This window comes from Phaseolus vulgaris, chromosome 6 (assembly GCF_051622355.1).
Source record: "Phaseolus vulgaris cultivar YP4 chromosome 6, ASM5162235v1, whole genome shotgun sequence".
Lineage (NCBI taxonomy): Eukaryota > Viridiplantae > Streptophyta > Magnoliopsida > Fabales > Fabaceae > Phaseolus > Phaseolus vulgaris.
In genome coordinates, this window is record NC_143503.1 from 33,160,450 (window position 1) to 33,170,694 (window position 10,245).

At 34.2% G+C, this 10,245-nt stretch overlaps 1 protein-coding gene across 6 annotated transcripts; it reads left to right on the plus strand.

Moving 5' to 3' along the window:
* The first annotated feature begins 652 nt into the window (after window positions 1–652).
* On the plus strand, window positions 653–5,127 carry EMB269 (GTP1/OBG family protein). Of its 6 annotated transcripts, none has more exons than XM_090303190.1 (8): window positions 660–1,571; window positions 1,814–2,087; window positions 2,373–2,664; window positions 2,769–2,928; window positions 3,483–3,591; window positions 3,874–4,022; window positions 4,371–4,578; window positions 4,748–5,127. In XM_090303190.1, exons 1-6 carry the CDS (start codon window positions 733–735, stop codon window positions 3,967–3,969), a joined length of 1,770 nt encoding a protein of 589 aa, XP_090159316.1. In that variant the 5' UTR covers window positions 660–732; the 3' UTR covers window positions 3,970–4,022; window positions 4,371–4,578; window positions 4,748–5,127. The 6 variants fall into 6 exon arrangements, with proteins under 6 accessions (XP_090159319.1, XP_090159320.1, XP_090159318.1 ...); XM_090303191.1 differs by having other exon boundaries at window positions 4,752–5,127; XM_090303189.1 differs by having other exon boundaries at window positions 4,383–4,578.
* The last annotated feature ends 5,118 nt before the right edge of the window (window positions 5,128–10,245 follow it).

Genomic DNA, 10,245 nt, shown 5'->3' on the forward strand with positions numbered 1-10,245 from the left:
AAATAACATTCAAATATATGTGTTTATAACTTAAACCAAACACGCACTTTAATGTTCTAGATATTATTGAAAGTTTCTTATTAATCTTTTTTCATTATTTATGTTTTGTCAGTTACACAATCAAGTATATTATAATAGATCCTAAAAAAACACACGAAAATATTATTGATTAGCAAAATTCATGTTATGAGTGTATAATTGTTGTAGTTCTTGATAATTTTGAAAGAAATACAAAGGTCTATAAATGGTTTCAAATCATGTTGCATATGTCATGCAAATTTAACATCATTTATTGTAACAATGTTTATTTAGGTTTCATGATGCCACACAAGTTATGTATTGAAAAGAGATACTTAAAAAATATTGTGATCATTAAATGATTATAGTAAAATTTCTCCTTATTATATTGGATGGTTGTTGAAATAGTAACTAGATGGAATGTCACACCTATTTAATAAGTTTATAATAGGCATAAATATCAATAATCTTAATGTAATTTTTCTAAGTTTTAAATATATTTTTAAACTCTTGTTATATATTAGTTTTTGTTCCTTGTTGTTTTTTTGTTTAAATTGTCCTTCAAAAACAGTTTTAAAAATAAAACATTTTTGGTAGGAAATAATTTGAATTGGTAGATATATTGAGTTTGTAACACGTGTGGGCTTATCCAGAATTGATATTTTTTGAGTTTTGCATTAGTTGATGAGTTGAGTTTCGTAAGGTTCTGCGAAAATGGCTTCTTCTATCTCTGCGTGCTTCACTCCCCAATCCTTCGCTCGTCGCAATGCCAATCGAAGCAAAATTCAAAACCCTAAATTTCAGAAATCAGTGGTTCCCGGCGGGGAAGCCACCACCTACACTCGTCTTCCGCTCAAGCACGACTATTCCTCTTCTTCCCCTCTCTCACCTCCCGAAATCAAGCTCTCCGAAGCGGCCCCACCCATCGACCATCTCCTCCGCAATCGCAAACGGCAAACTCAGCGGCAACAAGGCGTCGTTTTCGAAGGCAATGCCGATTCCGAATCTGAAAGCGACGGCGAGGACGAAGCCCTCGAGTTTTTGGGAGACGAGAATGTGGGGGAAGAGTCTCCGGATGGGAAGGAGAAGGGGGTGCCGGCGGTGATGCGATGTTTCGACCGGGCGAAGATATACGTGAGGGCGGGGGACGGCGGGAACGGCGTGGTGGCGTTCCGGCGGGAGAAGTACGTGCCGTTGGGGGGGCCGTCGGGGGGTGACGGCGGGAGGGGCGGCGAGGTGTACGTGGAGGTGGACGGGGCGATGAACTCGCTGCTGCCGTTTCGGAACAGCGTGCATTTCCGGGCAGGGAGAGGGTCCCATGGGCAGGGGAGCATGCAGAGTGGGGCAAAGGGGGAGGATGTGGTGGTGAAGGTGCCACCTGGAACGTTGATTCGGATGAGTGGAGAAGATGATGTGTTGTTGGAGATGGTGTATCCGGGACAGAAAGCTTTGGTATTGCCTGGTGGTAGAGGGGGTAGAGGAAATGCTTCTTTCAAGTCCGGGAATAATAAGGTCCCCAAGATTGCGGAGTATGGGGAAGAGGGTCATGAAATGTGAGTTCTTTTACCATGCATAGCTAGGACCGTTTAGTTTTCTGAAACAGACAACATATTCGTAATTAAAAATGAAAACAGAAACCACTGGTTCAAACCAAAGGATTATCTACATACATGTGAAGGGTGCAATTTGTTTTGTTGACATGAAAGCTACCATTTCTGTATTGCATCTAGAAAGAGAGAACAAGTTTGCTGGAATCGTATGAGAGTATGTTAGAATGATGGTTTCTTTTGATCAGGTGGTTGGAGTTAGAACTCAAGCTCGTTGCTGATGTTGGTATAGTTGGTGCTCCGAATGCGGGGAAAAGTACACTTTTGAGTGTTGTTAGTGCTGCAAAGCCGGCGGTGGCTAATTATCCCTTTACTACACTGCTTCCGAATCTCGGTGTTGTTTCCTTTGACTATGATTCAACCATGGTAGTTGCAGACCTTCCAGGTCTTCTTGAAGGGGCACACCGAGGTTTTGGTTTAGGCCACGAGTTTTTGCGCCACACTGAGAGATGTTCTGCCCTGGTAGGCACTTTTGAGTCGAGATGCTCTTTTTTTTATTTATATAGGTAGACATAGCTACATTTCAGAATCTTTTTTCTGGTAGGGCTGAGTTCAATTTTAGAGTTATCACACTGCTTCTAGGGGTTCAGAAAACAAGAACAGGAGTAGATTATAAGTATTTTCTTTGCTTTACGTTATTTTTTCCTTCTAACAATTAATTCGAGACATCATTTTTTTTGTCTGCTTCTCATTTTCCTCACATTGAAAACTTCTGTTTAATTCAAGGCTATGTATAATTTGTTTCAGGTACATGTTGTTGATGGTTCGTCACTGCAGCCAGACCTTGAGTTTGATGCAGTTCGTCTAGAACTAAAGCTATTTAATCCTGAACTTGCTGAGAAGCCTTATGTAGTTGCTTTTAACAAAATGGATCTTCCAGAAGCATATGAAAAATGGGAATCCTTCAAAGAAAATTTGCAATCTCGTGGGATCACACCTTTTTGTATGAGTGCTGTTACAAGGGAAGGTACTCATGAAGTTATCTCTGCTGCGTATCAGCTTTTGCGTAAAAGTAAAGAAGAGAATGAGGAATATGAAGGTTATAATCAGTTTTAAACTTATTCTACGAAATATTGTCACATCACCTGAACACTTTTTTCTCTAATAAATTCTTTGTATTTGGACAAATTTGACCTGTTTCAGATGGAAACGATATGATAAACTTGAATCATGTAGCCGATGCAGTACAGAGGCAGCGGAATGCATCTATCAACGATTTTGAGATTTTTCATGAGAGTGATTCAAATAGTTGGCACGTAGTTGGATCTGGATTGCAACGATTTATTCAGATGACAAATTGGAGGTAGGTTATAGAGTAAAAATGCGATCAGGACAGGAGTACGGTTCCTCAATATATTTTTTTTTATCACCAATTTGTTTTTTTCTTACATATTAAACATACATACATATGCATATATATACATACATATGCATATATATACATACATATGCATATATATACATACATATGCATATATATATATATATATATATATATATATATATATATATATATATATATCGAGGTGTAACTTCTAATCACACTGAATAAATTGTGTTGAAATTATTACCCTGGATTCATGCTGTATTTGTTTGCAAAACCATTTACGATCACCGATTTGAAGCTTCTTGCATAAATTTTCAAGTTTTATGAGAATATGTCAGAACAAAAAACACTCTTGCAATAATCATAGGAACCATCATGGAAGAACCTTTTTTTGAATAGTGTGAGAAAATAAGATTTGAAATTCCATCCTTCTCTTAACTGATTTTTGATGTGTTAGTAAGCATTATGCTTGAAATTGTAACACCTTTTTATGTCTAGTTTCATTGAGATATGTGGATTTTTTTTTACAGGTACGTTGATTCAGAGAGAAGATTCCAACATGTTCTTGAGGCTTGTGGTGTGTACAAGTCTCTTATGAAACAAGGTGTAAAGGAAGGGGACACAGTAGTTGTTGGAGAGGTGTGTCTTTTGGTTCTCTTCGGCATTTCTATTTACTACAATCCTTGATAACACAAAGAACAATGATGTTAACGTATGGTTTAATAAATGAAATTTAGCTGTCCTTAAATGTTGAACATTACTGATCCCTACTTCCTATGACAAAAAACCTGGAAACTTATGGCAGCTGGAAAAAAATTCAATATATCCATACGAAGTTCTACACGAAGCTTTTTTACAATCTTTTGTGCCACATCCATAATATGCATACCCAATGACCATTTATTTTCTGCTACTTATCAGATGAAGATGATATGGCATAACTCCTCTGTCAATTCTGGTGCGGCTAGGATGAAGAAAATATCCTCAGATTCATTAAAATGGGCTGAATGGAAGTAATGCCACTCAATTTTGGTGATTCTATATTCATGTGTACTGCAATTATGCCATAGGTAAGGGGAAACAATGTTCTTGTAATGGTTTTATAAATTCATCCATGCTGTCCTTAGAATCTTGGCAACAATCTAATTTGATCCCATGTATAGTTTTTTTCCTGGATGGTGCGTATGGGCACCTATACGAGAGATGACTAGCTTCGATTCTTTAACCTGTCCTCGAAAAGGATATCATCACATTTTTTTATTTAGTGTATTTTTTATATAATCATCGACATTACTGTTCTTGTAGTTTAGTTGACAATATTTTCAAACTATGGTGTTTTATCTTTTTGTGATTTTGTGAAATCATCAATTTGGGCATCATCCATCTTGAAATTAATTTCACTGTTCGTTAATGATGAGCTGTTCATGTAGGAAGCAAATCCAATCATAACGAGGTAACGTTGAAGAGGATAGAAGTCATGAAAAGCTGCATCAAAAGCATAAACGTAATGCGAACCATTACATGCTTGTCCAGTGATGGCAATGATGCTGGGTGCAATCACGATTCAATTTTCTTATCTTTGACATGCGGGAGGTCTTCATCAACAGCTCCCGAGTCATGTATGAGGTAAAAAAAACTGTGGAGCTCAGTAAACATTGTTTTCTTAAATTGGTTTAGAACAGATAAATAACAAACTGGAGAGAACGTGATTGCTTATGTAATTCTATGATGGTGTGTTATAAATTATTTTGTACACGATCTAAAATGCCTAACATGATTATATCCTTCTTGACAGACAGCTTTCACGTGATTTGGATATTTCGATGAAATTAAAGTGAACAAAATTTCAAGTTTCACGTGAAGTCACATTAACGTGTTTGTATCTCAGTTTACTGGCTTGTTAACTATAATATGCTTGATATGGACGATCCTGTCTCTGTAAAGAATAAAGCTGTTAATGGATGTTGGGGCATGACAGGCTCTTCTTCCTTTCTTTACTGCATCAGAGTGTTAGCCAATTTCCTTCCCTTAATTATCAATGTCTACATGTGGCATCACAAGCTAATAGCCTAACATGGCTAAGACATGTTTGCATGGTTCGTGTAATATCATTTGTCAGAAACCTTACGTGTAATAAGTGTTTTTTTAATCAATAGCCACCTTACTTTTAAGAAACACTTACATTGGTATCTTGACGTTTCTGGTGTGTGATAGATAGTAGTGTTTTATTTTAATTTTGCTGTCTCATGCTGGTTTTGTATGGTTTGATTTTCCTGACTACTGTGGTTTGTAAACCCAAAGACCTACTGTTTATCCGGAACTATATTTGTGTTACCTGAACTTCCAAACAGAGATGTTTAAGGATTTATTTTATTCTATAAGGGTATATTTGGATTTTTTTATAAATATTTGGGAGAAAAAGAAAAAAGAAAATAAAATATTCTAAAAATTAGAATGACTAATTTATTTATTTATTTAAGTTATGTGATAGAATTTTTGCCAATCAGATTATTATTCATTAATTTTATTCATAAAAAAAGCCATAATTTTTTTATGAATAGAGTTTTTTAAACATATTCTTGGTAAGACCTATGAATGAGTGACTTTTTTTATTCAAAAGTACTTAAAAATAGTTTCATTCATGAATGATTTTTAATTTTGCTCTCTTCCGTGAATAAGATTCAGATTCCGATTTACGTAAATGTTTCAATATATAAATAATCCAATTATCATATAAGATATTTTAACTATAATTTATTTTAAAATGCTTAAATTCAAATTAGAGATAGAAATAAGAAAGAGAGTAAATTAAAAGAATTGGACCGTGAATGAAAATAATGATAATTTGATATTTTTGAAAGGTACAGGTTTTAAATATATTAATTTTAAAACTTTTATTTATTTGTTTGTTACGAAAGTGAAGGAAAAAAAAACTAAGTTATAGGGAAGTGCAACATTTACTTGCAATGACAAGGACTAAAATGTGGGTGACTTTTGAAGAAGAACCAAAGTTTTATTCTAAATCTTGGGCACAGTTAAAACTAATCATAATTTATAAACATTTATTTTTTCTCAGACGTGGATATTAACAAAGTTGTGGTAAAATTATTGAAAAACAAAAGCGACAAACACTAAATTTGAGTTGTTTCACGTTCTCTTGTCTTGTCCTTTAATTCTGTTTAATTAGCTTAGCATCAGCAAAGGTACATATTTAATATGATGTCATTTGAACGTATTTTGTGGTGGTCACGATTCACGAACGCGGAAGGAACAACACACCGCGGCACATAATTAACTAAATAAAGCTACAAAAAGCAAGAGTTTAAAAAGCAAAAAAGACCAGATTTTTGTCCTGAACTTTGGTTGCAAAGTGGGAAGGACGCAACACAAGTGTGTGTATGAACAGATAGAAACTGAAGCTGCAGCTGCTAAAGCAAACATGAGACAGGTTTGAACCAAAAGTTGCTTACTACAACATTTCTCACTTAAACTCCATTTCTCTATTTTTCGTCAAAGTCCAACTAAACATAGTTATCTTTATCCCTAAATGCCGGATCACCTTTAACAACAACAACAAAAAGTATGAGTAAATAGTTTTGGAGAATGTGCAAAATTCTCTTCTAACAGTGAACATCTATTTCTCTGCTTATAATATCAACACACTATAAAACACAAGAGACAACAGTAACCTAAGTAAGTGAAGTAACACACATTAAATTATCCTAAACGAGGAAAATATTGTAACTCCAAAACCTCTTGAAATACAATAGACAAACAAAAAAGTGATGAGAAAAATAGAGGGGGAAAGCTCTCTTTTGTGCTTACTTTTACTATTGTGAAAAAAACCAATCTATTTTAGGGATATGTAGAGTACCTTATTGAAACACATCTTTTGAGATGTGCCCTGACTAAACTTTCTTCTTACCAAATGGTAAGTTCCAACACTATTAATCCAATCATCATATTATTTATATATATATTGGGAAAAGAAAGGTGATGGTCATCTTGACTATTAATCTGTGATAATCATAGTTTATATGTTTATGCTCTTACCAAATTAACACCTCATATGTGTTGTGTCTGTGTGTAATAGTATGTATTGTGTAATCATGTCACTCATAATTAAACTCCTTTTTCTCTTCCCATGCATTGAATTATAAAACAGCTAAAGCTATGGCTATGGCTAAAAGAAACTTCATGCTTTTTCTTTATATTTGAGTTTATGTATGTCAATATTTTTGGTTTGTGTTGGTACAGGAAGAGCATTAATACCAATAATATCTTGCCTTCAACACTGGGGACCCAAATGAAGCTAACATATCTGTATCTTTCGGCTGTTTGAAATCTTTAGTGGAAGAGTCAAGGGTTCTTAGAGTCAAAACCCAAATGATTTCTTAATCAAACAACTGTAATTGAGCCGTTTGTGATCTCTTTCATATTGGTCTCCTGTTTGAATACTTTTCACTTGCACTGTTTACAAAAATTTAGTGGGATCACTGCAAGTTTAATCGAGCCAACATGGTGTTACTGATGACAAAGCATTGTGTGGCACTGGGAAAAATGTTAAAAACAACAAAACGGCTTGACCCTTTTGATATGATTAGTGGCATGCTATTTCCAATGCCACATACAATGATTTTGCAGGCTTAATTAATTAAAGAGAGTAAAATTATACTACAACAAGAGCTGTCTGTGAATCAATAAAATGGTGGCCCACTATAACTTTTGTCTTGTGGGGCGGTTTAGTCAACTTCAATTTGCAGGCTTCGTTTAAGCTTTTCGTTGCCCTTTTTGACTACTCTTTTTTCTATTGCCTTTTGGAGATCAGTACTCATGTCTCTCATTATCAGACTTTATTGAAAATTGATCAATGGAAATTTGCATAGTACATCTCTATGCAATGTTTTATCAGTATCTATTTTGTGCCATTGATAAGCCTTTCTTAAATTTATACACTAGCCCTTAAACACTCTGCTGGTACATTTATGCTGCTGTCAAATTATACATATCCAAAGTTAAAATTGTGGTTAATGTTTTGTCACAATTCTTGACATGTTGAAAAATTATAGACAAAAGAGACTGCAAAAGCCTTGACAGTGTGACTGAAATTGTGCTCACAGACATTTTTTAAAACCTTACACGTAAATTTGATTAAAATATTTATTATAAGAACACTATGAGTAAAATACCATTTTGCTATTTGAAAGTGTCAAACACTGTTAAACTAGTCCCTGAAACTAATAAAATTTGAGATAAGTCCACGAAAGTGCAACTTATTAATCACATTACTTACCATGTTGTAATATTGATATGTATTGAGAATCAGGACAGTAACTGGTGAAAATTAGGGACATAGATGAAACAACTTAAAATTTCATATATTTTTATTTGAAGTTTTCTTATTTTGAATGACTAATATGACATTACTATGTACTTTCACAAATCAAAATGGTGGGGTTTAAGCGAAAACTGATAATGAACATTCTAGAATTGTACTTGAAAGATCTAAGACACAAACACAGGAATAAAGTTTTGATTGAAAGGGAACTCTGCTAGAAACTACATATGTTTTTGGCATGAAAGAAGTATTTACAAGAAAATCTGATATTTTATATTGAGTGGTTTCGGTAATTTGACACTCATTCCTTTGCTAAACTTAACTTCATTATTGAGGCATGTGAACTACTACCATCACTTCTGCCTAATAAACCATTCATGACACATCAGTACTGAAAATTCTACCATTGAAAGACGAACTAACAAACACAATTAAGAATTCAATATGTGGGCCTTTCATAAGGCAACCTTTTATATTTGTGTATTCTAGTGTGGTGTTGGTTCATTGACACAGTACAGGGAAGACTTAACAAAATATCAAATTATTAAATAATGTTCATCCTGGTCAGATAATTTTAACTGCTCCTTTTTGAAAACTATGAAGCAAACAAGAGTTTAGTATGTAATTTTGATTATTTAGCATAAAAAGGTTTCATGTGTATATTGCCTGAAGCTGGTGAACAGTTTGCTAAGATATAGTGATTCCAAATTCAAAGATTGGAGACAGTCAAGGAGAATGCAGAAAAATAATGCAGTTGCTCTCATTTCCTGTTCTGCCCCGGAATATATCAGTCATCCAGTGAAGTTCTCTATAAATGGCACTAGCTGAAACATATAGTTTATGATCTTATGATAGATTTCTTTGTAATTTATACATACATATCAAATAACATAAAAGTTATAGGGTCAAGCCTTTTTCTTCTGAGATGTGTGAGTATTAGTTTTTCAATATTGTCTCTTCTGCTGAAAAGAACAAAATAGGAGTAAATCATCAATTTCATTCTTAAACTATTACATTTTCTCTTTAATGATCCTCCTAAAGTAAAAGGCACCACATAATTAGTTATCAAAGTAATAAAATTCATGTCAAGTAATCCTCTAAGTAATAAGAGTCCTCCACATGGGTCCTTGAACTGTACAGAAATACTTCAACTTAGGAACATAAAATGATGAATATTCCATACTTCAGAGATAGTTTCAATACTTTAAAGACTACTTAGGAGAGAATAATACCTTTGGGAGAAGTGGTGATTTATTCAACATAATAGATTTTAGCTGGAAGAGTTTCATGATTGGCCTGGCCTTTACACATGAACTGATACACATAAGGATTCAATTTTGCCAATGCTAATCAAATGCCAATACCTTGCATGGACCAAATGCAATAATTGGCTCACTAAACTTTACATTTTCACCGAGTTCAAAAACTAAGGTAGATCTATTTTTTAACTTACCACGGTAAATCAATTATTATGCTTATTACTAAGATACAGCAAATCCATTTTAAATATCATTGGAACAATGAAGAAAATGATTGTTGCAAAGGGGAAAAAACCCAAATTGCAGTTTGTAGAGCCCCACTAAAAGTATTTGGCAAGTAAAGGGAATCTTTATTTTCACCATGAAGTATACTACTAGATGATGGGATGGAGAGAAACTAGCATCAGTCCCGTGCAAAACCACAGGAAAAGAGAAAGGCAACATTTATGATAAAAACCAAAATGTCATTGGTATAAAAGGAAAAAGGTTGATTAAAAATTGACATGTGACAGAAAATTGGACAGATTTATGATATACTGAGATAATAACAAGATTTTATAGGTAGGTGAAAAGGGGAAAACGGTTTGCATAAAAATGACATATGCAAAATCTCCTTTTCCTTCTCCCATGATGAAGTCACTGTCTTTAAAAGACTTGGCACTACTTCACCCTTTTCATTCACATTCTCTTGTTTGC